At 46.9% G+C, this 27941-nt stretch overlaps 1 protein-coding gene across 1 annotated transcript; it reads left to right on the top strand.

Moving 5' to 3' along the window:
- Positions 1 to 56: 56 nt before the first annotated feature.
- Positions 57 to 27941, top strand: ACADSB (acyl-CoA dehydrogenase short/branched chain). Its single transcript, XM_090278715.1, has 11 exons — positions 57 to 213; positions 14281 to 14440; positions 14642 to 14742; positions 17492 to 17698; positions 18245 to 18415; positions 19149 to 19274; positions 20325 to 20417; positions 23350 to 23439; positions 25699 to 25836; positions 26508 to 26607; positions 27298 to 27941. The coding sequence occupies exons 1-11, from the start codon at positions 172 to 174 to the stop codon at positions 27366 to 27368; spliced, it is 1299 nt and encodes a 432-aa protein (XP_090134841.1). The 5' UTR covers positions 57 to 171; the 3' UTR covers positions 27369 to 27941.

Raw genomic sequence — 27941 nt, 5'->3', positions numbered from 1 at the left:
GGAGGGGGCGTGGTCAAAGGGTGTGGGGTGGGTGGGTACGAAGGGGCGGGCGCAGGCACGGAGTGGGCGTGGCCCTGGGTCCAAGGCTCCCAGGCTGTGGCTTGCGGCGGGCCGGGAGGCTTGGAGAAGCGGTTTTGCTCGCCCCGGAACGCCACTCGGCCTGCGGCACCGATGGAGCGAGCAGCGGCTCGGCTGCTGCGCGGCAGCACGCTGGTGAGTGCGCTGGCGGTGGGCGTGCTGGGAGCCCGGGACAGCCGTGGCCCCGGCGGCAGTCTCCTAACGGGACTGGGGCGCCCGTCCTTCCGCGGGGTCAGTGTCACCGCGGGCCGACCACGACCGCGACTTCCCTCCAGGTCTCCGGCCGAGCCGACCTCCGCTTCTGTGCGGCGGGTTGAGAGTGTCAACTGGTTGAGAAGGGGGCCAGGGGCTGGCCTAGCAACCTCCTTTAAGGAGCAGGCACCTCGCATGGCGTCGGAGAGTCACAGCTGCAGGTTCTTACTGGGCCCGGGGGCCGCCGAGTTTCGGATCTTTGGAGGCGTCTTGCAGAGATGCCACTCCTCCAGTGCCACCGTTAGCCAAAGGTTATATCTCATGCCCCATGCCTTGCCAAAAAAAAAGATCGTCAAAACGTAGGCACAGTTCTGATCACTGTTGCCCTGTCCGCCGTCCCACGGGCCTGCGGCAGAACCAGGAAGGGGCCTCAGGGTAGGTCGGTCGGACTCTGCAGTCACGACGAGAACTCCCGCTGGTTCCGGTCTCGTCGCTGGTGCCCGAGCATCTTCATGGGTGGGCCGACCTTGGCACGGGGGCGCCCGTCCCCGCCCCGCTTCCTCGAACTGGAGCTGAAACCCGGCTCCCGGGGGTACCCACCTGTTGGATCTAATTCTGCTCCCCGGACCCACGGTGGTTCTCCAGCAGTTCTTGGGTCTGGGTTCTCTTTACATGAAACATCCCTGCTTTCCTCAGCCCTGCGCGCTCTGGCACGCTTTCCAGAACCCCGAGACGCTGGATACACTCCGTTTGTCAGCACCGTCCCTGGGGCCTTTCCCGCTGCTCTTTACTTTATATGTATATATATAATTTTTTTTTTATTTGCTTAATGAGTTAAAAGCTATTCAACTGCTGCCCGGAGGCCAGACTCTTTATGTCTCATTGGGGATAATTAGTTATTTGATATTTACAGCATTAAGGTAATTAGTCCAACAATGTCAGCATATTGTAGCAAAGAAATACATCTTTACGGTCACTCCATGATACCATTTTATAGTTGTTGTTTAATAGTTCGGCAGAGACAGCTGCCTGGGTTGCACAGGCGTGACTTCCTGTTCGCTTTAGAGCCGGCGTTTGCGGGGCAGACGTGTTTTCGGCGCTCTTCCAGCATCCTTTCATTCCCACCGCCGTCCTACAAAGCAGTTTCTAACTGCAGACGCAGAGCCGGAAGTTGGATAAGGTTCAGTGGTTCGCTCGAAGCCCCTCAGCTAGAAAGTAACAGAGCTGGTGTTCTGACTCCGGCCTCATTTAAACTTAACCTTCACGCCCTGATGCCTCCCCGCCTTCGTTAGAGATACCAGAGGCCTGTTTTGTTTGCGGTTGTTGTTTTGTGGGGGCTTACCGTCCTCCGTAGCTTTTAAAGCGCTTTTACATGTCGGGTAATGTAACGGAAGGGATGGTGACCGTAGCTTAGTGGCTAAGAATGTGGGGTCTGCAGCCTGATTGCTTGGGGTTGAACCCAGGCTCTGTCACTTCCTAGCAGTATAGTCTTGGGCAAGTTACTTAGCCTCTTGGGGTCTTAGTTTCCTGATCTGTAAAACGATGAAAATAATAGTACCTATACCCGTAGGTAGCAGTGACTTCTCTTCCCAGACGAGGAACTGAGGGCAGCGTTCAATGTCCTCGTGTCACACAGCGTCAGGGTGAGACGCTGGCACTCGGCCCACGCTGCCTTCTCCCATCCTTCTGATCCTGAAGATTAGCACTCACCTGTGCGTTTCGTTTGAACTGAACAAGGAATTAACTGCCTTAAGGATACTTTTCAAGAATGATTTCTTGGAAAGTAGCAAGCTGCCTGAAATGCTTTGAAACCGTTGGCTGACTAGGTCATTTCCCCACAAAGTAGGTTTTTCAAACAAAATGCCCTGTTGTAAAGTTACAGATCCCTAAGACTGATCAGAATACCAGCATACTTGGCAGCGAGCAAAGGCACCCCCAACCTCGGTGTTATTGCTAATGGGCTCTGCCTGTATTAATAGCTTGTGTTTCCTTAATATTTACAACGTGCCAAGAGCTGTTCTAAGCAACTACTATCTCATTTAATACTGTTGTGCTCCTCATTGTGCAGGAAAAGAAACAGAAGTACAGAGGAGGGCAGTAGCTTGTCTAAGGTCGCCCCTCCCAAGGGGTGGCAGAGGTGACTCAGACTTGAGCAGCCCGACTCCAGAATCTGTGTTTACCCCACACATGAACAGCTTCTGCCTAGCTACCCAGTTCTCTCTATCCGGATGCCAAATATATGTCCAAAAAGAGTACTGATGGCTCCCGATAGCACAAAGCTGAACAGGATTTACGTCCCGTCTTGCAGTTGCAGGAATGTGCCCGGGTAGCCGGTGTGGTGAGCTCGCAGGGCGCTGGAATGGATTCAGATGGCAGTTCCTACCATATGAATGGGTTGGTTAGGTCTGTACTTGTCCCTAATAGCAGCGACTGTTGCCCACGGCCCTGGGTTGCAGTCCCTTTTGTTTACCAAGGCGCAAACGTTCATAATGTGATTATGCACCTGTCCTGAAGAGTCAGTGTTTCTTAGCAAATGCAGATACATCTTTGTTCCCACCCTTCTTTCTCTCTGGCTCCAGGAAGGTAAAGTCACCGTCAAGATCTTCTCTCTGGCAGCCGTAAGATTCTTTCCCCTTTCTCTCAGGTCCTTTGCGCTGTGAAACAGAACTGTACCTTCCATAGCTGAAAGCCTTTAAAAAGAAAAAAAAAAGTTTTATGGGCCATTGCTAGCAAGAGAAAGGACCAGGTCCTGGGGTGTGAAGTCATAAACCACCAGCAGCAGGGCCAGGTGGCAAAGGTAACAGTCACCCTTCCTGGAGTAGATGAGCACTTTCATACATTTGGAAAGAAAGATGGGAGCTGTTTTGAAAGAATTTACATTGGCTACAAGTAAGGAGGTGGGGGTGGGCAGGAAAAGGTGAAGTGGGTGAGTTCTGGAATAGGAGCAGCGTCCCGTTTGCTCCTTCAGATTGATGGTGGGCAATAGCATGGAAAGTTTAGAGGCTCCTTGACGCCTGGCTATTCTCTTTTCGATACTAATCCTGGAAATAGCCACAGGAAGTTAATTGAGAGATTCAACATCTGCTCAGGAAGGCATTCCTAAATTAGCAAATAATATCAGGCAGTTATCACACTGTATATATTCATGGACCTTCCTGAGGGCATTCCCGTTTTCTGGGAAGGCAGCCATGCCTGAAGCTACAGAGAGTTAAGAGTCCAGCGTTTCCCAGATGCCTTTGCTGCTGGAGCCACATTCTATCTCAGTGAGCCCCTGCAGGACCCCTGAAGGGTGAGTAGCTTAGGGGAGCAGAGGGACGTGACTGATCCTCTTTGAGACCTTAGACGTTAGAGAGTGTGAGTAAAACTTATCACTGGGAGTTTTAATGTGTATATTACGTATAAACATTAGAGAAATAGTAGGTGACAGCCAAAGCCATCACAGGTGGGTACGGGACATCTCGGGGAATGGAAGCAGAGGACCAGTTTGAGCCTTTGGAGTGCATTACAGAGCATCTGAGAGAATGTTGAAGAAAGGCAGAGCAGAAGGCAGACCAGCACAGGCCATGCGTTCCGGCTGCCGTGCCTTTGGGCATGTTCTTCTGTACGGGTGTCAGTGGTCTTTCCGTCAGCCTCCCCCAAGAGGCCTCCTGTGGCGGCCCCGTCTCCCAGAAGTTGCTGCTTTTAGTCGGATAAGGGAAGCTCCGAGAAGACTTCTCTGCATCTGTTGAATCTCATGTGCCTTCAGCTTAAAGTAATCTTCATGCCAGCTCTGGGGTTCCTAGTGGGTCCGCACACCGCGATGGGGAGATTCCGCAGGCACTTAACCGTTCGCACGCTGAAAGACATCTCGTTTCCCGTTTCTGACCATTATGAATAAAGCTACTGTGGTTTCTGGCATTGGGTTTTGTTTCAGCTTAAGTTTTCATATCTCGGATGAATACTCAGGAGTAAAATTACACACACTGCTCAACTGTTTTCCAGGGCGACTTACCATTTTACAGCCCTACCATCCGGGTATGGGATCCAGTTTCTCCTCATCCATGCCAGCAGTTTGCATCGTCATTAGTTTTTTTTATTTTAGCCACTCTACTGATAAGTGAGTAATTAGATCTCACTGTTAATTTACTTTTAAAATATCCTTGAATTTCCAGCAAGATTGGAGAATTAAGACATCCTGGTTATTTGAGTTGAAAGACCCTTCTTTTAAGTGTTACACACATTTAATTGCATCATTAAATAATATTGTTTTCCCTTTCCTGGGTCCCTAAAGTTGATTCAGTGGAAGAGGACATTGAAAATACCATTAAAATGCTCACCAAGGGTGTGCACTCTAATCACCAGGCTTAGGATCACGATATGGTCTTTGTGGACTAATAAGTCAACAAGGACTCAGAAATTCTAATATTAACTTTGTTCATGCATCTGTTATCTTTAGCCAGTATAAAAAAATCACATTACATGGAAAACATGAATGAGGGAAATACTACTGGTGCAGATCCCTTTATTATCTTCTATTTAATTAGAAGGGCATTCTAATTAAAAGCTGGATGCCGTCACTAAGGATTGATTCTGGCAACATAAAAATCAAAGACGTACACATTATAAAACAAAACTAGAAGCAAAGAGGGGTGACAAACTCCCAGCACCAAAGAGCTAACTTCCTTCATTTATACAGAGCTGGAAATGACTAAGAGAAAGAAATTGAATAGGAACATGGGCAAAGGACATGAGTTAAAACAACAAACAGAAAAAGAAGTTCAGATGGCTCTTAAACATATGAGAAGGTGCTCAGCCTCTTTAATAAGAGAAATAACAAATATGAGTACATTGTGATACAATTGTTCACCTATCAGCTGGATGCAGAAATACAAATATTAGCTGGCAAGCTGGTTTGGCAAGGTTCTGGGGCAGTGGTTCCCAACCTTCCTAATGCCGCGACACTTTAATACAGCTCCTCATGCTGTGGGGACCCCCAACCATAAAGTTATTTTCGTCGCTACTTCATAACTGTGATTTTGCTCCTGTTATGAATCATATGTAAACATCTGATATGCGGGATGTATTTTCATTGTTACAAATTGAACGTAATTAAAGCATAGTAATGAATCACAAAAACAGTATCTAATTATATATGTTTTCCGATGGTCTTAGGCGACCCCTGTGAAGGGGTTGTTTGACCCCCAAAGGGGTCGCACCCCACAGGTTGAGAACCGCTGATCTAGGGAATGTTAAACAAACAAACAAAAGTAACTTCCATGGCTGCTCTTTCTGGAAAGTAAGGTTTTACTGAGCCAGAATGCTAGCCAGGAAGAAGACGGGGCGTGGGGCGGGAAGTCTATGCCACGGCAGCGTGGCTAAGTGGGAGAGGACTGTCCACCTTCCTAAAGTTTGCGCGCACTTTGATACGACAGGTAGAGGGAAGGGGAAGGAAAGGGTGGTCGGAAAGGATTTCCAGGAACTCTGGTCAAAGGGGTGGGAGACCTGGCAGGTGTGGGATAGGCGCCGAGGGAGTGTTCACGCCTGTGGGTTGGCTGGGGCGGGGCCTTTTGGTAGCTGGGCCGAAGCCATTCACAGTCTCACTGTCAGAATTTTCCCCTTGTCAGAAAACAGGCCCCTTAAACATTGGCCAGGGGGAATTAGGGTGGTTTTACTGCTGCGTGCCCGGGCCGGTGTGGCTCAGGTGGTCCACGGGCTGAAAGGTGGTGGGTTCGATCCCTGGCCGGGGCACGTTCAGGAGACAGCCAGTTGCCGTTTCTTTCCCACTTTCTCCCATCAGTGTCCTCCTTTCCCCCCACCCCTTTCTTTCTAGAAGCAATGAAAAAATGCCCTTGGGTGAGGATTTTTTAAAAAACAGAATGGGTTAACTGCTGCAAAAGACAATTTGGGAAACTATAAGAATTTTTAATTCACGTTACCCCTTGACAACAGAATTCCTACTTCTAGATGGTGTTACAGAGAGTGAGCAGGTGTGAAATAACGTGTCAAAAGTTACTCATGGAAGTGTTCTTTATTTTCATTTTGTTACCCTAACAAATAAAAGGTCAAAGTGAGAAGCACCGGTGTTTGAAATCCAAAAGAATAGCTATTCAAGAAGCAGTGATTCAGACAGAGGCCCTAACAGGTCCCCAGTTAGGGGGTGAAGAGACAGGGGTATTCAGGAGAAAGAGAAGGGGAACACTTCCTTGACTGGGAGGAAGGAATTTCTATGGGTGTTAATAAGCTAAGGAAGGAATTTCTGTGGGTGCGAATAAGCTAACAGTGATGCTAATTCTAAAGAATGTCTTTACTTTGCAGCCAGGTGGTCATGTCTGCTTTCCTGTGAGCCTTGCCAACAGTTGTTTGGGGAGCCAGTCCCAAGGTCATTTTGCCCAGATTAAACACAAAGAATTGAGGAGTAAGACCTACAAAGCAAGTCTTGGCGTGTGTGACTCCAGCTCCATTTTGAAGGGGCTCCATTTATATAATTCTTCACAATTTTTAGAGAGTTTCTATTTTGAAATATCTAATTAGGTTCATAGGAAATTGCATAAATAGTAGAGAGGTCCCCCTATCTATCATCCAGCTCACCCCATGGTTTTGTCTTAATAGTACAATCATCAGTGCCAGAGAAGGAAAACTCTGACTCCAAAAAACCTCCGCTGCCTTGCGGCATACCTCTTCAGGGGAAAGGCTAAGGGAGTAAACCCCGACAGAAAATCCGGAGCCGGAGTCCCTAAGGCGGTTTGACGTTGTAGTCAACACCGGCAACTCTTGCGGCGCACCTGAAGCCAAGCTGTATTGACTCCGTCTTTCCCTTGGACCCTTCAGCTGCGAAGAGAGGGGGGGGTCTGCTGCATGGGCAACAGCAGACCCTCCATATCACCCTGCCCAGGCTCTGTAGCTTCATCGAGGCTCTGTGGCTTCAGCTTCACTGGAGAGTGCAGATAGACTCTTAAGAAGCTACACCATCGTCTCTCGAGACGGATGGCTGCCGACGACAATCATCAGTGTAATGAAGTCCGAAACCCAAAAGGACAGTTTGGAGAGCTGCCGGGAGGGCTGTGCACTCAGTCCTGGTGGCTCTGAGCCCTGCCCCAGTACGTTGCCCTGGGCATCGTATCCGGGTAGTAAGCTGTTCCTCTGGGCTCTGTGAACGGCTCCGGCAGATTAAAGGAACCCAGGAAGGGGGTCGTGAGAACCTCCGATCTCTGGCTGCTCAGTCAGAAGCGCAGGTGACAACCGGGACTTGTGACTGGCACCTGACAGGGGTCTTGTGGGACAGAGCCTTTCAGCCGTGGGCTCTGGCACTACCTCCAGGTAGACAGTGTCGGAGTTGGGTTGAATTGTAGGACCCCCAGCTGGTGTCAGGGACCTGCTTGTTGGTGTGGTGGGAACCCCAAACGTTGGAATTGGCCTCAGACTCTTTACAGGTAAATCAACCACACTGAAGAGGGTGCGGAGAAAGAAAGAAGCCTCAGAAACAAAGTGTCGCTGGGAGAAATGAGACTCTTCCACAGGGTCGTGAGCAAAGTGTTTTGTGGGCCCACACCCAGGAGACTGGTTGGCGAGGTTTATTCTGGTGGAAGGTGGCCACTGGCTTTCCAGTGCCCATCACCGTCTGTCCTGCCACGGAGAAAGTGCAGCCACGTCTGTTTCGTAGTAAAGCTGCGTCCTTGGGAGCTCGCATGGTCTGCGGGCCCACGTGGCTATCAGGCCCACACGGGGCATGTGTTCCCTGCCCGGACGAGTGGGGCGAGTGCAGGTCGCAGAGAAAGAGGTTGCAGTTGATTGATTCTTTGTTTCCCTGGGGCTGTAACCAGGCGCTTTTTCAAAATAACCAATCAACTTCCCAAGCTTCCCGCCTCGCCCTCCCTCGCCACCGCCCCTCCCCTAGCCAGTGATCCCTCTCCCAGGTTAGACTGGCAGGCCTCTACAGTCAAGCACCTCCCCCGCGCCCCAATAATCTGGTGTCCAAAACAGGGAGGAGTGGTAATACCCTTGGCAGAAAAATGCTGTAATCCCTGGAGTGTGTGAAGCTAAGCAAGCAGGCCTGTTCTCCCTGGTTTATTAAACTCAATGTCCAATTCCCTTTGTTTCTTCCCTTAATTAACTGCCTATGGTGAAGGGGAGCAAAGTTTGCCACCCCAGCATATGCTTCTTGGACACAAGGATTATTTTAGTCTGATTAATCTTAAGAAACAGCAGACATGGGGGAAGCTCTGAAAACCGGGTAGAAGAGAGCCTTCCTGAAGGACACCAACGTGTGTGGTGGGAGTCTGTGAAGGGGTGTCCCTCCCTGTACCAGGGCGGCCTGCCCTGTTGATGGAGAAGGCCTGGGCGTCGCGGGTGACCAGGGAGCCACCTACTGCACCTGAGAAGCTCAGGGGAGGCCTGCGTGGCAGCCTGACAGACTCAGAGACCTGAAGGAACCACACAGGCTGGTCTGAAATCAAAACTTTCTGGCTAAAAGTGAGGCATGGCGGGTAGTGCTTGTCCCAGGCTGGTCTTTCTTGACAAAAGTCAAAGTTTACCTGAACTGAGTGCCTATTGTCTTTTTAAAATCCTCCCTGGAAGAGATTTTGTGTGTGTGTATTTTTAGAGAGAGAAGCATCAGTAGATTGCCTCCCGTGTGTGTGTGTGTGTGTGTGTGTGTGTATTTTTAGAGAGAGAAGCATCAGTAGATTGCCTCCCGTGTGTGTGTGTGTGTGTGTGTGTGTGTGTGTGTGTGTGTATTTTTAGAGAGAAGCATCAGTAGATTGCCTCCCCTGGTAGACTGTGCTCAAACCTGCAACCTTTTGGTGTCTGGCATGGTGCTCCAACTGAGCCACCTGGCGGGGCCTGCGCATTGTCTCTGCACTAGGACAGATAACACACCTTTGGAATGTCAGGGTAATTTCCTTTTTTCACACTCCTGGGGCACGATCTCCCACCAGAGCAGGAGACCACAGAGCCTCCCATTGTTACGGTTATTGTGTTCATTGTTAACTGTTAACTCTCTTAGTCCCCCCTCTGTGAAAAGAAGCGCATTTGTTGGTTTTACTCTTTATCCAATCCTGGGGATCTCTTTGATTTGCTTCCTCCCGCCTCCCGATCTATCACCGGTGGATTTCGCGCAAAGGCATTACATCTTTCCCTTCGACTCTGATGTAAGAAATGATGGTGAGCAGTCTCTCAGTCTGTGGAGATTTTGCATCCAGGCAACTGTCATCGGTTTGGCTGAAATAAACTCATAATAAAAATTCCTACAGGTTTGGATATTTCTTCTGTGGACAACTTAAATCTACATGACAGTCTCACCCTTGAGTGCCGTGCTTTTCCTGGTCACCTCCTGGCACTGCTGTCCACCTGCAACGACTTCCCTTTGGGGCTTAAGGTGCTGGCGTCTGCCCCTTTCAGTCTCTTACCAAGTATGCAGGGCGGGTACGGGTCCCTAAACATTAGTTGGCTTTTCCCCTGATGATGATCTGTCTGAGAGCAGCGTGATTACTAGACCAGCCAGAAGAACTGCAGGGGCAGAAGGAAGCTCCTTTTTCTGCCCCAACGCTGGGCTCTGTAGGCTGAAGACAGCAGGAGCTGTGCCCTGGCACTGCGGGTACGTGTTAGCACTTCCGTGTACTGGGCGTGAATGCGTGAATTCAGCCTGGAGGGCACAAGTTACCAGCAAGGGCTCTGCGGTGCTGGACTGGAATCAAAGTCACACCCACCCACGCGCGCACACCTCTGCAGGGAAAGGGCTCCTGTGGGATCCAGTGAAAACAGGGAGTCAAGGGGAGGCATTCTTGTGTTGTGTCAAAACGTTGCCTCTGGAAAGTCTTGGTGGCTTTTTCTCTGTAGGCTGGCCCGGCGTCTCTCGCGTGCCTTCCTTTGCCTTCCGTTCATTGTCAAAGCTTCTAGACCTGACGCCCTGTAAGGGGGTCGGGGCCACCTTGCATCCCGAGGAAACACCGCCGAGAAAGGTTATGACTAACACAGCGACTGAACTTAATGAGTTTAGCAAAAGATTGACCAGAACATTCAGCAGTCGGAGGATCTTAACTGGTTTTTGTGCCCTGGGTGAAAGGTACACATAGCAGCGATTTTCAACCTTGTCCGTCTCACGGCACACGTGACCTAACCGCTAAAATTTACGGCACACCCAAGAAATAGATTTTTTGGTCGATTTGCCAAAAAAAAAAAAAAAAAAAGTTATTTTGATACATTCACACTAGACAGCTATTATTATATTTGCCACTGTCATTTTTTAAAATTTGACAACCTAAGGGAAAAGAGGTCAGTGCCCCTGACTGAACAGTCAGGGATGGCACGTTTCAAACATTCTTGTGGCGCGCCAGTTGGAAACTGCTGGTACACAGCGATGTAGTGACGCTTATAGACCTGTTCTCAGAATGTTTTAAAATGCATACATATGTAGGATTACTAAGGAAATAAATTATAATAAAAGTTATAGAATTTTAATTATTGTAATATGTGCTTTTTAAATAAGATCTGGCAGCAGTTTCGATAACTGTAATTTGGGGGGGGTGGAGCGGGCAACAGGTTTATTGAGGGAAAGGGGGGAGGGGGGGAGGACAGGCAACTCCTGGACCGACTCGAGGGCCCGTAGGAGTCACCCGAATAACTATAATTCTGAAGTAGTAATGAGCACCAACAATATTTCAAGATATTTGAACCAACTGTCATGTGACATTAAAATATCTGTAATTTCTTTTGGTGACAGATGACGCCTGCCACTACCGTCATCCATTGCCTCGAAAATGCTAGATTTCAGTTGGAGATTAGTGCAATAAAGATATAATTCTAACCCCATCCAAGTTCAGTAGGTTTGAACATCAGACTTCTTTCTCAGTGCAACAGAACTTGGATGGGTTGAGTAGGGAACAGTCTCAGGTCCTGAAAAGTACCTGGCAAGGCATAAATAACCATTACTCCACTCAAGGAGCAGTTGCTGCTCTCCACAAAAAAGTGTGATGATAGGGTTATAACTGGAAAATCATCCTGATGGAGCGGACACCGGAGCCTGAGGTCAGCCCCGAAGGGCAGGGGACCGTCCAGGCAAGGAAATGAGACGTTTCCTTTATCAAAGACCGTCATTAAAGGGAATTTTTTTTCTGCCTCCAGTTCTTTGCTTTTGGTTAAATGGATTCCATTCGCTTAGCCTATCACCGCCATATTTTCTGACGAGCATTTTCAGTAGCCCCACTGCACCTTTTTATACTAGCTCATACTTTTTAAAGCACGTTTGCTTCCATTACGCCATCTTGTGAATCTAAAATAATTGCTATGTGTTAAACAGTCATGAACTTTCTCAGTAGCAACACTGAGGGTAAGCAGGTCACCAGAACAGCTCAACGGGGGAAAATGGACATTATTTTAAGACCCACTGGCTTCTTTCAAGTTTCTCGGTTGTGGGTTTTCTGTTAAAGATAAACTTCGCTATGATGGTGATACATTGACTGGAAGACACAGAATTCTGGAGTGGGTTTAGTGAAGTAAATAATCTCCCCTAGGAATAAGAAATGTGGGTAATGGATTGCAGTGCTTGAAATTTTATAGGCAAGGTTCAGGAGCATTTTGTGGAGAAGACAGCGGGCTCATTCCTTCATCCAGTGCGTGGGGAGGGGCCCTTGCAGGACTCCCCCACCAGCCACCGAGCAAAGTTGCACCCACACCTCCCTCCCTTCTCTGTAATGTCACTCCTGCTCCCGTTCTTCCTTCCTGCTTTGTGCCTGCCACCACAGAGCGCCCCCTCCGTAGCGACACTGCTCCCCTCCCTGCACCCCTTCCACTTCCCCCTCTTACCTCTCTTCTCCCACCCCTTCTTCTGCATTCTTCCCTCCCATCCCGTTCAGTCCCAGCCTGTCGTGAAGAAGACAGCACCTCATGCGGCCCCTTCCTTCGTTCTACTCCAACGTGTTCACGTCCCAATTTTAACAAGAAAAAAATGTTCCATGCAACTTTGTTTCCTGATCCTCAAAACAAAGCGAAATTAAGTAGAAAAATTCATGAGTACACAGTTTTCTTCTGTCTGGCCAATGTTTCTTTTCCCGGTTAAACCCAGAGCAGAACCATGTGCTCCTAGGCACAGAGCTGCAGAGGCCGACATGTGTGTAGGAAAGATCACCGGTGCTTTCAAACGTGGCGGCTTGTTTCTTCTCTCTCTTCCCATGAGTAAGCTTTTCCGTGTATTCAGTATAACCCAGACTCTTGAGAAAATACACTGCAGTGATGAATACGTTTTATTTTTAATCCTGTATTTGTTCTGTTTTTCTTTAAAGATTTTATTTCTTTTTAGAGAGAAGGGAAGGGAGGGAGAAAGAGGGGGAGAGCAGCATTGACATCGATCGGTTGCCTCTCGCGTGCCCCATCCCGAACTGGCCACAACCCAGGCTCGTGCTGTGACCAGTGACCTTTTGCTTTATAGGAAGACACCCAACCAACTGAACCACACCAGGCAGATCCAGTTCTTTGTTTCGTGACAGCCTGTTCCAGGATGTCTTGTTGGCGTGTCCAGATCATGTCTCAGAAGCCGGGAACGTTCTCTTTTGCTTTGTACATACCACGTGCTCACAGGCATTTGCCGGGTGCTGAGTGCATCTTCTCTTAATTTTTGTTGAATAAAAGGAAAGCACTGGTTTTTTTCTGTGCAGCTTTATTGAGGAATAATTTACACATCATAAAATGTAGTCTTTTTAGGTGTATAACGTAGTGATTTCCCATAAATTTACTGAGTTGTGGAACATTTCATCGCCCAGAACCACTTCCAGCCGGAGCGCTGCAAGCATTTCGACGATATGCAGTACTGGACGCGTCAGCCGGGCGCTGACCTCTTCTCCCTTAGGCCGTCCGGGGCAACGATGTCCATCCGGTGCGAATGTATCAGAATTATAACTATGTTTTGTCCGACGGGCAAAAAGCCTGTTTTTTGGTGTGCCGCACAATTTCAGCAGTGATTAGTTTCTGTGTGCCGTGAGATGAAAGAGGTTGAAAGTCACTGCCTTGGGAAGGTCACAGTGTCCCTCCACAGTCTCTCCTGTTCTCACCTGGCCCCGCCCCTCAGCCCTGGCCCCAGGCAGCCGACTCCTTTCTGTCTCTGGACTTTTCTGGGTTTTCCTATAAATAGAATCATATGACATGCGCTCCCCTGTGGCCGGCTTCTTTTTTTTTACTTAGCATGTTTTCAGGTTCAGGAAGTGACTAATTCCTCATTTGTTTCCCCTGTACTAAAATTCTACAAAAGAAACTTGGAAAGGCAAAAGGAGCATTTAAAATTGGACCGTCTCTTTTTTCAATAAAATTGTAGCAAACCCCTTGTTGAGGAGAGCTGGTAAGCTGAAGGGTTGGGGACCCTGTGACCGGGAGCTGACTGCCCTCGCAGCAGTGGGACGAGGCAGCCGCTGCAGCAGCTCCTGTTGTGACCCCCTCTGCCCAGTCCTTAGCGGTCACAGTAGAAATAACGTTACGACACGTGCTTTCTGTGTGGACCATCTCGTTAAGCCTCACGACTTCTCCGTGTCTTACAGGGAGGGAAACTTAAGACTGAGAGGTTTTCTCTGAGGTTCAAAGTCTCTTGGCCAAGGCCACAGAGTTGTTTAATGCTCATGCGGGGCGCGAGGGTGCGAGCCCAGTTCTTCCAGACTCCGGAGCGGGTTATCCGTGGCCTTGTCGTGCTGCGCCGCCTCTCGGGCACGAGGAGCCAGGGAAACAAAACCAGCCGGGACTTAAGGATGCGCTCCGTCTAGGGAGTTCTGTTTCCTTGAAGGTAAAAGTTAACTGCCTGGGAAATGTGTGTATTTGGAGCAGCTCGTTGCCAGAGGAAGGAGTTCTGTTAGCGAGCCGATGTGTGTTTGTTCACAAGACAGTGAATTTTCAAAGGGGCCCGGTTACACTCCCCATGTTGGTGGCACACGGCGTACGAGTGGGTTATAAAGTTACTCCCAAAGAAATGGGTGTTCTTGCACGTCTCTTCCCGTGTGTGTGTGTGTATGTGTGTGTGTGCGTGCGCGCTCTCTTCACCGGGGACTGTTTTTATAGCTCAGAAGAAACTTCCCAACTTGCCTGCGTTCTTGGAAGACTCCTTCTCGTGCCCTGAAATCTTCCCAGTCAGAAGCTGTCCTCAGTATGACCAGTAACGGGCTGCACTGCGCCCCCCTGCAGACATTCACGGACGAGGAGATGATGATCAGGAGCACAGGTGAGGGGGCTTCTCGGCTGCACCCCGTTATTCCTCCGGCCACGCGTGGGGTCTGCAGTATGAAATCGCGTGACATGTGGCCTCGTTAGTGGATCGTTCATCTATGTCTGTGAATGGAATTTTTTGACGTTAATTTAAAAGTTTTTTAAGCAATGCCTGTCAATAGAATAAAGACTTACCAGTATTATTTTTTTCCTGCAGTTAGAAAATTCGCCCAGGAGCAGATTGCGCCTCTGGTTTCAACAATGGATGAAAATTCGAAAATGGAGGAATCAGTAATACAAGGATTATTTCAACACGGGGTATATAGTTCATAATTCTACCAATTTCAAACTTTTGTAAATACTTCCTAGGGTTAAAATGTATGCATACTTTTAAATTTAGGAACTGTAATGATAGCATAACGAACTCTTCATTTCCTAGTCAAAATTATCTGTGTTCTCTTTTTCATTGAGATCCTAAAGTTTTTTTGTTTTTTGTTTTTTTGTAATGGAATTAAAAATTTAAATTAGAAATGCTGTGCCTTTTAAGTAAAAGGTTAGAAGCAAGAGAGATTTATTTAGACCATCGGTACTTGTCCAGGAGCTATTTTGTCCCCAAGAGACATTAGGCAATATCTGGAGGCATTTTGGGTTGTCACCACTGGGCATGCTCCGGGCATCTAGTGGGGCAGAGGTCAGGGACACTGCTTGAGCGTCCGGCAGGACAGCCACCAGGACAGAATTATTCAGCTCGATAGTGCCGAGGGTGAGGACCCCTCCCGTAATAAAACATCACAGTATCCCAAACATTCTACCTGAATGGCATGGCAAACCTTGAGGCAGAGGCCATGTCTGAATTCCACATTACCCAGGGCAGCTGACTGCCAGCTTTTCAAGTCTCATAGCTGGTGAATAGAAGCACAGTATCTGAAACAGATAAAAGCGGAACTGCTCTGCTTGCGGGTAGGAGGGGAAGCCATCTGCCTGGGGGCTCCAGGGAGAACATTTTGAAAGTTATGGCACTCATCACTTTGCCCTTCTCCATAAGTTTGAAGTACCTATTTTTTTTTATTTTAAATACTAAGGATATCTCAGAACTAATAGCTCCTATTTCAGATTCATTGGCTTAAATCTTGTTGGTTATATTGTTGGAAAAATAGCCTTTTCCACTTAAGTAAATCGTTTTATTTTTTCCTGTTTTAAAGGGACTAGATTTTTTTATACCATGAGCAGCAGTGACTTTTCCAACTTTTAGCAATGAAACTCTTGGGAAAATGGAATCTTAGGTGGAGCTACAGTGGGTCACGCAGCCCCCGTGGGTCTGTTTCTCAGGCAGGTTTCATCTTCACTGTGTGCAGACCCTGGAGGCTTCCCGGAGGAGGCTTCCCGGAGAAGTCTTTAGGTGTCCGGTTGCAACATGGCTCTCCCAGGGGCTCGTTCTTGGTTGCCCGCAGCAGTGAGATGGGGCATCCTCGGAGGGTCTGCTTGGTTGCACACCCTCCACCAGCTCTTCTCAGCTTTACCCGACTCCTGACTCCTGACTCCTGTTGTCACAGTGTGGCCGCCTGACAAAAACAGTATTTCCACTGTAGGAGAAACCAGTGGCTTTTTTGGGGGGGAGAAGCGGTGTCCGACAGCCGTTGGGGGTATAATCAGAGAGTTACCCTGTCCCCACAGTCTGCAAGCACACCCGAGCCCCCCAGTTCTGCCTCATCGCGCGTCATCTCCAGCCTTCTGACGTTCCCCTCCTCTCCCTGTGGGGTCCTTCCTTCACGCCAGCTAAGTCTCTGAGTGGCCCAGCAGTTGCCAGAGAGCCTGGGGCCGCGTTTGGGCGTGCCAGCGGGCACCTGGGCCTTGTCCGGTGTGCTTCTAGGAAATGCCTCCAAGTGTTGTCTGCCGACCACCTGGACTTGCTACAGTGGCCCGGAAAAGAACGGTCATTTCATTGCTTCAGAGGGAAGGTGGACGGGCCTGGCTAGATGAGATTATGCCCAATGAAACTGCATGTCCCCACCAAGGGTTAGGCGACTTTCTTCCGTGTCCTCGTTACACTGACATCAGTAAAAAGGGGGCCATGTTGAAAAACTGATACTGGAAATCAAGACTTCTGATTTGAGGTATGTTTGCATGCCTCTCGTCCAGGTGTTTAATGATCCGAGCAGCGAGCTAGACTCCCTGGTGCCTGCCGACAGTCTCTGACTGCCCAGGCCTCAGGATCTTAGACATCCTGTGACTTAAAAAGAATCTTGCTGAGTACCCCATCTTCCCTGACATTGATAAGGAAATCAAACAAAACTAAGCACAAATGGTGTTTAACCTTGATTGCTTTCTGTTAGTGTTTAAGGAACAGTGCATCTCTTCCATAGCCTTAAAAGAATAAGTGATTGGATCTCTGTTTTTCTGTTTTTGAATCTGTAGAGGATATATAGACTTGTTTATCAGGAAGCTTTCTCTTCAGTTAATCCTTTAAGCTTCCTCTGTTGTAAGTTTCAAGTACATTGTAATCATTCCTGGAATGTGCCTGGGAGCTCATTCCTGGCCCCTCCCTGTTGATTAGCATATCTGCAAAATCCAATAAAAGGAAGGGGCTTGCGCTGCTCAGGGCTGATCCTGCCTGCGCGAGGGGCTAGTGGCAGCCCTCCGACCATCCCACATTCTGTCTGCTGGAATTACTTGCGTGCCCTCAACCACAAAGTACTGCAACAGAAAACCAAACCAAAGCAGCACCTGCAGTGTGTAGGCAGACAGCAAGAGTTCTTAGCTGTAAAGCTCATCAGAATGTATTTATGTCAGGTAGTTTCTCATGATTCCGTCCCATTATCTTTCACAGCATCTTAGCCCTCATTTTTATTTTTTAGATCACACGTGGAAACAAATAAATAGTTGTAGCCTTTAGTTATTTCATCCTTTTCAAATGTAAATAGTTTGTTTTATACATAAATAAAATATGCATATAAATTTAAAATTAAGAACTTACATGGTCACAATTTATGTTTTAACTTGTTCTTGCAAGATACTTTACCATATAAAAATAGCTTTCTGGGTGTGTGCTTGCTTGTCGTCCCTTCAGTTGATGGCCGTGGACGTGGACTCCAAGTATGGAGGCACGGGGGCTTCATTTTTCTCCCTCGTCCTGGTGCTGGAGGAATTGGCCAGAGTCGATGCCGCCGTGGCTGTGCTGTGTGACGTCCAGAACACGGTGGTCAATGGGCTGGTTAGGAAACACGGAACGGAACAACAGAAGGCTACCTATCTGACCAAGCTGGCGACAGAAAAAGTGAGTTGCGATGAGCTGTTGAAATGGATTTAATCTTTCTAACGTTTAATATTTTAAGGAGAAAAGTCACCATAATGTTGACTTTACTATTCCAGACCACAGTGCAGCACCATTGACTAATCAGGTAATAATCAATCAATTGATGCCACTAGAACTAAAATAATACTCTGCCTCTCATTTCCCATTTGGAAATTTCAAGAATAACTGTGAGACAATAAAATTATTATTTATTGCCTCAATTATATTTTCTGATATCTTCATTGGCGGTTTCATTTACATTGAGCTGTCTTCCTACTGTAGTTATTAGAACCAATTTAATTAAACTTAACATTGAATATGTGTACTAAGGTCTTTGAGCCTGCCTTAGACAAATCGGGTATTTTGGGAAATAACACTGTTGGAGTCCCATTACTGTTTTGATAAGTACAGATTTTAAAAGTAGCTACCCATTTGATTTACAAATGTTTATTTTGCCATAAGTGAATATTTGTTATGCAGAGTGTAAGTACAGTTATTAATCGGGGATATTTTTCCTTCCATGTGTAGGTAGGAAGTTTCTGCCTTTCAGAGGCTGGAGCGGGTAGCGATTCGTTTGCTTTGAAGACCAGAGCAGATAAAAAGGGAGATTTTTATGTCATCAATGGCTCGAAGATGTGGATCTCCAATGCTGAGCATGCAGAAGTCTTCCTGGTGATGGCAAATGTGGACTTCTCCAAGGTAAATTTGAAAACAAAGTTTCTTCTCTTCCCCTCCCCCAATCTCTTCTCTTCTCTTGACATTTTTTTTCATACTTGCATTTTCTTTTCAGGACTTAGTCTTAAAGTCTTCGTTCTCCTCAATACTGAAAATGTTAGACAATTGACATCTTTTCATCCTCTTATTTACTAACCTCCTAAATATTGTTAATGTAATTACTGTGCATGGAGAACCATTTAGAATCTCCTAATATGTCATATAGGCTGGTAATGTTTAATTTTGTAGAATTTCAAATTTTGTATTTAACCATGAAAATTTTAAGTACCTATCTAGTACCTTTAGTTTTAAGAATATTTTATTCAGTTGGAAAATAGACATATGGCAGAATCAATGTATTTTAACTTTTGTCTTTTTCTCTAATGTAACATTTAATTGAATTAAAGTTTAAAACTTGGAAGTGCTTAATAAAATTAAATATAAACTGTGGCGCTCTCATGATCATATAATACTGCAGTGTAATGTAATGGCTTTAATATCCCTAATGGTTTCTGCAAAAGGAAAGGAAATGATGAAGCTCTTGATTTTGAATCTGATGCCCTCTAGCCGTTCTTGCTTCCTGCACACACGTCACAGTTGTGAGTCCGTCTGCGTCCCTGCTGAAGTTTACTTTTAGTTTTCTGTTTACTTTAAACTCTTTGGAAACAAGGGAGCGTCTCAATCCGAGTGGTAATAACATTTTATATCTTCCTCTTAGGGGTATAAGGGCATTACCTGCTTCATAGTCGATCGGGACTCTGAAGGCTTTCACATAGGAAAAGCAGAAAACAAACTGGGCATCAGAGCTTCTTCCACCTGCCCGCTAACGTTTGAAGATGTCAAGGTGGGTACCTTCGGGTCTCCAGTCACATTCCGACGGGTGGGAAATGAGCTTCGCATGGGACCGTAGATGTGCAAGGAAGGGCCCGAACATGAAGCGTGCGGCGGGGAGGACTTGGTAGGACTCTTGAACGTTGTTCTTAGGTGAGGGCGTGACTCCGTGTCCTTGCCACACGCGTTCAGGCTGGGAGTGGAAGCCTCGCTGTCCAGCGGCTTGACCTCCAATACCAAGAACGAACCCCAGTTATGATAAATCGGATCCTTGGAAACCAAACACGCGCGGCTTCAGGGAAGGAAGCCCGTGTCCAGTGCCCCAGGGGCCACCAGGTGGGGCTGTTGCTCAGTGAGAGAGGAAACCAGAGCCTGGGAAGGCGAGGAGAGCCCCCTGCCAGGGGGCGTGCGCCCAGGGACTGTCTTCACACGTGTCCTCTGAGGCCACCGGTTCTCCAGCCGTCTTCCTTCTTCCTGCGTTCTCTTTCCTGCCCGCTCCCTCCGCTAACTGTCCACGTTGTAAAGCTCGGTGTGTTTTTTTATTGTGTCTAGTGTCGATTTTTTAAATTTATGAATAAACATGATCTTCTTTCCATTCTCGTCCTCTCTGTGCGCACGGGCAAGAACACCCACACCTCAGTTCATTTTTATGAGCATAGTAGCCTCAATAGAAGGAGGACTGCTACCCCTGCTTGCCGGGTACTTACATACTTCGTGTGATTCCTCCTGTATCTCACACGGTTCCATGCAGACAAGAACTGGGGAAGCGTTGCCCGTGAGAGTTATTGATGAGTTGTAGGAGATTCCTCCTTCTGGGCTCCTTCGTTCCCTCGGCCCGTGTCTGCCAGGCTCGGAGGGCACACGGGGTTCTCTTCCCTCCGAGAGCGTGTGTAGGAAACAGTTTACTGAGGGACACGGACGTAGACGAGGGTGTCCTTGGAGCTGAAGTATTGCGCTGGAGGAATGTCACACAAATGTGGAGTGTATGTGCATTTAAAGATACAGAGTAAAAATAGGTCACATCAAATTAAATTGAGAAATAACTGCTTTTTTTTTTTTTCAGGTTCCAGAAGCCAATATCCTGGGGCAAATTGGCCATGGCTATAAGTATGCCATAGGGAGCCTCAATGAAGGCAGGATAGGCATCGCTGCACAGGTTGGTCACGTCTTGCCGCTTCGCTGGACTCTTCCCCAGTGTGGGTCAGTTCAGATGTAGGAGGGGAAGAAATGCAGTGACACCAACGAGTATTTGGAAGCTTGCGGACACAAGATGGCGCCCGCCCCTTCCGTGAGGTGGAAGAAAGGCTTCCGTGGATTCTTTAAAACCCCACTTTGATTGATTATGTAAGGTCCTGAAAACCAAACAATGGCTTAGTGGGAACAGTTTTTCTGCCTTGAGAACATTAAAGTATTAGCCAATACCTGCACTGGTAACTTCTAAAATATATCATAAATATGGTATGTTTTTTATCCTCAGCTGCGGATGTGTTTCTGTTGATTTTTAGAGAGAGAGGGAAGGAGAGATTGAAAGAGACAGAGAAACACTGATGAGGGAGAAAAACATGGATCAGCGGCCTCCCGGAGGCACCCAAACCCACAACCTAGCACGTGCCCTGATCAGGAATCGAACCCTCAACCTTGTGGTGTATGGGACAAAGCTCTAACCAATGAGCCACCCGGCCAAGGCGTAAATACACTATTTTTCTTAAACATTACCTTTTCAACAGACTCATAGCTGTCAGCGGGGTGAGGGTGGGGGGCTGGGCGAAAAAGGCGAAGGGATTAAGCCAAAACAAAACAAGAGAAAACAAAGAGAACCTCATAGATAGTCAAGAGTGTGGCCATTACCACAGGGAAGGGGGTAGAGGAGGCAAGAGGGGTGAAGGGAGGATGAATGGGGATGGAAAGAGACCTGACCTGGGGTGGTGAACACACACTGCAGTATACAGGTGATGTGTTATAGACTCGTACACTTTGAACCTATGTAATTTTATAACCAGTGTCACCCCAATACATTCAACTTTTTTTAAAAAAACAGCTTTTCAAAGCATGAAATTTATTCTGGAAGAAATTGTTAAAACTAAGAATAAGTAATACTGTACTACGTAGTAATGAAATATTTGTTGCTTAGGGTTCTGCATCTGGAAATCGGGCAGGTTTTGTGTGCCTGTGACACTTGAAATAGCCACAGTGACACAGATACATAGATGAGAACTATGCAATTTTTTGCCATATTGGCCCTTTGTAATGCATATTACATATTTATTTTAAGTGATATCAGTTACTTTCTAGATGAAGAAAATGGTCTTTTGTTTTATTATAAATTATGTCATTTTTGCAGAATATATTTATTTACTTTTCATCAGTGAGTAACAAAAATTCAAAAACTGAAGAGCTTTTAGATTTTGAAGATGTTACATATATATTAACTGTTGGATTAGTTAAATGTTGTAGTATTACTCTAGATTTTTTCACTGCTGTTGTTAATTTGCTAACAAAATATTCATAGATCATAGTGCATACTTCCCCACAAAACTAAATGTTACTAAAGGGAATTGGCTCATCTGTTCTTTTTAAAATTTTTCTGTGATTCACCTTCATCAAATATGGCATTAAAACTACAGTACTGGATCTCGTTGTTCCCAGACATATAAATAATATAGATGTTCTGGTAGTAAAATACACAGCCTGTGCTTGGGTCTAATTCCTCCATGTTATCTTCTAACCTAATTAAAAGTTAAGGTCATGTGGTGATTGTTTCTTGGTTAATAGTGTGGGTGCCTTTTAGGGGAAGAGGCACACGTAACAGTGAACAGAAGGTGTCCATCCGCGAATCTGTAATCGAAGAGAATTTGGTTTTCAATATTTATAGTGAAAACATTTTAAAGAGGTGGAAAAGCCTCTTTTGATTGACATCTGATCATTTTAATTTCCGTGTCAATGAAGGATATTGTTTTAACGGACTATAAACTTTAATTATAAGAGTATAATGGCATCCTCTTCTCTCATAGCCAAGGGTGCTATGAGTCTTCCTCACTTAATCGGGTTCCTTTGGGATTTTGTTCGTTTGTTTTTGTCCTTTAATTTTTAGCGTGATATTCTGTTCTCCAGAAAGTTCAAAATAAAAGGCTAAAGGAAGATGTGAATGAATACTAATGAAATATTGATGTTTGTGGGCATTTCCCCCAAAAGCTTTTAACTATTGATTCTTTTTCCCTTTTTCTGAAACCTACATAGTTTGACATAATTAGATAGTGATTTAATGGCTACCTAATGTTGAAATTTAGAAACCGTTTCTAAGCTTATATCGTTCAATAGATATGGAGATTGGTTAGCAATGAGAAAATCCAGCTAAAACTGTCAGCCCGACCTGATTTGTTCTTCACACATGCAGAGTAATGTTTTTTCCACATGCTCTCTCCGAGTTGTTCTCAACTCTTGCTCTGCATTAAATCACCTAAGGAATTTCTAAAATGCTGGTGCTCGGGCCACACCCCCCGTCACTCCCCATGTCTGGACTCGGTTGTTAGACCCCCACGCTGGTGTTCCGTAATGAAGTGCCCCCGGCGGTTCTGGCTGCAGCTGGGTTCGAGAAACACTGCCCCTTTCTGGTCCAATGCTCTTCCCACTGAAGCTCTTCTTAATCCTGCCCAAATGGACGAGAAGACAGAAGGTTAAGAAGTGACCTTCCCCATCTGACTCCTGGAAGGACTACGGGGAGCTGCTCTGCACCCTTTGAAGCCAGTTCTGAGCAGAGTTTCTGGGGCCCCCTTTATTGCCTAGGGAATCAGAGCGGAAAGGAGGCGTTTTCTGCAAGGTAACCTGGTTATGTGCGTATAGCCATGCCTGGAGATTCACCTCTCTGCTGCAGTTAGATATGCTCATTTCCATGTGAAGTCACTCGTTTTCTCCCGGTTACTGGACGTGGGGTTCTACAGAGCAGTGGACGAAGGCTGTTAACATGCTCCTCACCACCTCTTCCCTCCCTGAACTCTTCAATGTGCCTGCAAAAGGAAGTTATAACTTGAGTAATTAAAAGCATAAACATAACAAGTAAGAAATTCTGATTTTTTTTTTTTTTTCAACAGATGCTGGGATTGGCTCAAGGATGTTTTGACTGCACTATTCCATATATTAAAGAAAGGGTGCAGTTTGGAAAAAGACTATTTGATTTTCAGGTATCTAATTATTGGTATCTTCTTACTGTCCTGGACTCTCCTGGCTTCCTGTTGATGAAGAGCAGTGTTACAGAGACGTGGAGAGGGGGAAGACTGGGTCTCGGGGCGTGAGCCTGTGAAGGCCGTGGCCTTCCCCAGGGCCAGAACAGCCGTCCTCGAGGCCCAGCTGCAGCATGATCCAGGGTATCTGGGTGAGGGCTTTGGAGCTGGCTCCTCGCAGCTCTGTAAGGTCCAGGTTATGGGGTCAGTAGGCAGACGTCCTGGGTTCGAATCCTGGTTCCTTGTTTTACTAGCTTTAGACCTCAGACAGGTTACCTGAGCTCTCTAAGCCCCAGCTGCCTCGTCTGTAAGATAAAGATAATGCTGCCTACCGTCTGGAGTGGTTTTAGGCCGGGCAGATGTGTCAGGTGTTCCCCATTGCCTGAGTTTAGCAAGTGTCCAGGAGATGTGACAGTTATGGATCAGGCCAGAGTGGTGCAGTATCCTCAGAAGACTCCACTCTGTCCCGCACGTCCATCTTCTAGAAGGCACACTTGGCTGCCATCAGTGCAAGTGAGAGTCTCTTAGTCCAGCACGTTGGGTAATACTGGCCCGGTCCAATGGCGTGGCTTGTCCGAGCTCTCCAGGCCATTGGGGCGATAAGCAGTCTTCCTGTCCACCCACATTCCTGTCCTCAGCAGGTCATACCAGGTTGGAAGGCAGGAGTGGCAGCTTACCAGGCTTACTCAGGCACATCACCTAATAATCCGGAAGAATTACTGGACATGTTTGCACAATCTCCCTCTAAGCAGCTCTGGGCTCCGAGTACAGCTTATTGCATCACCAGCTCTATCCTGCTGGGTCACCTTCAGGTTTATAATAATGACCAGGCATCACACAAGCACACGCAGATTGCATGTGTGTAGGGATTCTAACCGGTGGGTATGCACAGTCAGTTCAAGGCCCGGAAAGAGGGAGCAGAGCAGGCCTGGCCGGGGTCTCCTGCGCCCTGTACATGGAGACTGCGTTCCCAGAGCCAGACAGCTGGTAACGTGTCAGAATTACAGGCTTTTTGGAGTGGCTTCTGGTCTGATTTTCACTTTATTATACTGGAATGTTTTCTGAGAGCCAGTCATCACACAGACTGCAACAAAGAGGGCAGGACGTGAAGACAGTTTTAAGCGAGGCAGTTGGTCTCCTTTGCACACAGGAAGTGGTGTTTTTGTTTACTTGCGGGGGGAGGGACCAGGAGTACTAACAGGTGTACATCGGTCCCTCGCTATATGGCGGTTCACTTATCGCGGCCTCACTGTATCGCGGGAATTTTTAAAAATATTGTATTTAATTATTTATCGCGGATTTTTCGCTCTGTCGCGGGATTTTGGGGTCCCGTATACATATGTTGTTAAAGTTACGCAGGTTTAAGGGTGCAGAATATGTTTAAGAATGTAAGTAGTGTCTATAAAAGTGTGGAAAAGGTTAAGGGACTGGGAAAGGTAAATAAGGGACCGGGAACGGTTTATAAGTGTGTGGGAAGGGCTTATAAAGCCTTAAAATACATATAAATACTAAAATAAATGTAAGGTTGCTACTTCGCGGATTTTCACCTATCACGGGGGGGGGGGGGGTGTCTAGAACGTAATACCCATGATAAGTGAGGGAATACTGTAATGACATTTCTAAAGATGCCTAGTGTGGGTCATTAAGAGATAACTCTTAGAAATTTTATCATGAAAAGCAACATTATTAGTTTTATATATCTATGTGAAGCTTTGATCAAAGTTAGTAGAGTTTTTTTCTAGCTGCTTTACTCATCAGAGTGATTTGTCTTTTGCGTTCCTGTGATCATATCTTTTCTCTAGACAACAAGCTCCTTGAGGGTTGACTGTGCAGAATCAAAACGTTAATTCAAGAAGAAAAAAAAAATTCAAACTTTTGCTTTGCTGGAATTTTGTTCAACCTCAATCTGGATCATAGAAAGGGTTGAAAATAATTATTATATATAAATCAAATTTTTAAACCTAATTTTGTGATCATTCATATTTTTAAATCTTGACAGTTATAAAGAATTACATGAACTTTGAAAAATTCTTAAGTAGTCCATATAGTATCATATTCCAGTTTAGACTGTGGATTTTAAAGCATTTTTACAAAACGAATGTGAATTTCCTTTGGGGGGTGTGTCTTGAGTCTGTTAGTGGTCTGTACGCAGGCGGGCTTTTGAGGCTAAGCTGTGATCACAGAAATCCTGGTTCTCTGACTTGGGCCTCCATGTCACAGGGGCTCCAACACCAAGTGGCTCATGTGGCCACGCAGCTGGAAGCTGCCAGGTTGCTGACGTACAACGCCGCTCGCCTTGTAGAAGCCGGCCAGCCGTTCATAAAAGAGGCAGCCATGGCCAAATACTACGCATCGGAGGTAAGGAGAAAAGAAACAAAACTCCAGATGTGTTTCCTAACCTCTTCGCTAAGAGTGCTGGTTGAGCACTGGTTTGTTTTTCAAGTAAAATAGCAAACTTGACGGTGCCTGCAACAGGATAGCAAACAAAAAGCGAAGCCTCCATAGGAAGGCGCTTTAATTCTGGGAGGCCCCCGGGTTTTCACAGGATCTTAAATGGAAACCCAGGTGCTCGGTTCAGGTCGAAGACCCACCCGTCATCGGTGCCCAGATGGGCCTCCTCTGAGTGCCGTCACCCACGTGGTCCCAGGTTGGGGCACAAGGAGCGCCGTGGCAGTGGGTGTGAAGTGGGAACGCCGAGGGGGGATTGCCCTGTTCTTGGCGCGCTCTGATCGTGCGTGTGCGTTCTGTACCGAACACAGCCTTGGGCCGGAGACCTTGGCCACATCGCTGGGCGCCTTCCCAGCCCCAGCGGTTCCTATCACTCATTCCAAAGCTTCACGGGGCATTTAGTGTCTTCACCTCGTCATTTAACGTAACCTCCTGCCCCAGCCCCCCGTTTTGAGTGCCAGACTACCGGATTATTCCCATTTGGGCTGCCCGCTGCCGTGCACCCCGGCAGTGTTTACGGCGCCTAAGTTGCGTGGTGTCACCTGGTGACGGGCCGCTTGTTCTTGGCTTGTTCTTGGCAGATCGCAGGACTGACCACCAGTAAGTGTGTCGAGTGGATGGGAGGCGTGGGCTACACCAGAGACTACCCTGTGGAAAAGTACTTCCGGGACGCCAAGATCGGTAAGTAGGCTCTTCCCGGCTGGTTGGTTCGCTTCTGCAGGGCTTTGGGCTGCTGTGCTGGGCTGGCACTCTTTGTTTGGTACCTAAGCAGAGGCCACTTTCATCTCTGCAGGAGTACGTTCATTGGTTCCCCATTTCTGTGGCCGGGCTTTTCCCCCCACCTCTTCCTTCAAAGCAGTGGATTTATATTTTAAAAAGATATCAAATTGCCTTTTTAAATGCCTCAACAGGCCTTTTGGTCAAACCACAACAAAATCTGTCTTAATTTTTCTTCTGCTAAAAATGTTAATGTTCTGGGTTTGTCCCATGCTGGTCTCTGAGACTTAGGTTTTAATTTTTGAAGCTAAGTGCCCACCAGCCTGAGGGCCCGGATGCTCCGCTCCCGGGCGGGACGGGGAGGCTGAGCGGGGTCCGAAGCCACCGTTCGTGCGTGGCGGGCCCAGCTTTTGCAAGGATGGGTCAGGAACGGAAGCCTTCCCCTGTTTATTGCCGAGTCTGGGATCAGGATTTAATGTCCAAGTGGGAAGTTGTTATCCCTGAAGCGAAATTACTGTCAGAGCATATTCGGGGGACATGGAGTGGCATTGCTAGGGACAGTTTTGTGGCAAATGCAGAGGCAGTGTTTGTAGAGCTGTTTCTCGTATCCACGCCTAACCGTGAGTCCACTCCTATTGTCCCCTTGTGTTTAAGGTACCATATACGAAGGAGCTTCAAATATCCAGCTGAACACCATCGCGAAGCACATAGATGCGCAGTACTGACAGCCCCAGGAGTGGGGCCTCTCCCTGGGGTCCCTGGTGTGAAATTTTAAACTGTTGTGCCTTTTGTGGGGAGTCAGCTGCCAGACCATTGAAGTAATTTATTTCAGTCCTTAGTCGTGGGCCTCGGGGTCGACCTTTTCTGTGTTACACTTCAGGTCTGCTTAACTTGGGCACAGGAAATCATTTTTAAAATTTGGGAAGAAATACATCCATATTGTCTTGAGAACTTTTTGTTTTTAAGTTTTATAGTTATTATTCTAGCTCCAGGGTATATACAAGTTTCACTCTATCAGCACATAGAGACATGGATGGCTATTTTATATTCCTATTCAATCTATTTGTGGCACTCACTAGTCAGAAATGTTTGTTAACTTGGCAATTCTGCAGGACAGATGGATTCAGTTCTAAGCTGCTAAACTAGGTAGAAACTGATAAAAATTTTCTTTAGAAAAAGCCAAAAGTTCTAGTTCTAAATACCTGAGAATGGGTGGAAAAGAAGGGGAAAGCTCTGTAAGTCATATAAATGAAGAAAACATTTAAAAAAAATAAAGCAGTAGAATTTGTGATGATAAA

The sequence above is a fragment of the Furipterus horrens genome, unplaced genomic scaffold, assembly GCF_987537825.1.
Source record: "Furipterus horrens unplaced genomic scaffold, mFurHor1.1.pri manual_scaffold_5, whole genome shotgun sequence".
In the NCBI taxonomy this organism is placed as follows: domain Eukaryota; kingdom Metazoa; phylum Chordata; class Mammalia; order Chiroptera; family Furipteridae; genus Furipterus; species Furipterus horrens.
The sequence above is the reverse complement of the archived record's forward strand: the minus strand, read 5'-3'. Positions and strand labels throughout refer to the sequence as shown.

What these genes read in the sequence shown, in the direction of transcription:
- ACADSB (XM_090278715.1), top strand. Translation starts at nt 172, where the DNA reads ATGGAGCGAGCAGCGGCTCGGCTGCTGCGCGGCAGCACGCTG. An exon ending in CCAAGCTGGCGACAGAAAAA is followed by an intron (nt 17,699 to 18,244) that starts GTGAGTTGCGAT and finishes TTCCATGTGTAG; the next exon opens with GTAGGAAGTTTCTGCCTTTC. An exon ending in TAACGTTTGAAGATGTCAAG is followed by an intron (nt 19,275 to 20,324) that starts GTGGGTACCTTC and finishes TTTTTTTTTCAG; the next exon opens with GTTCCAGAAGCCAATATCCT.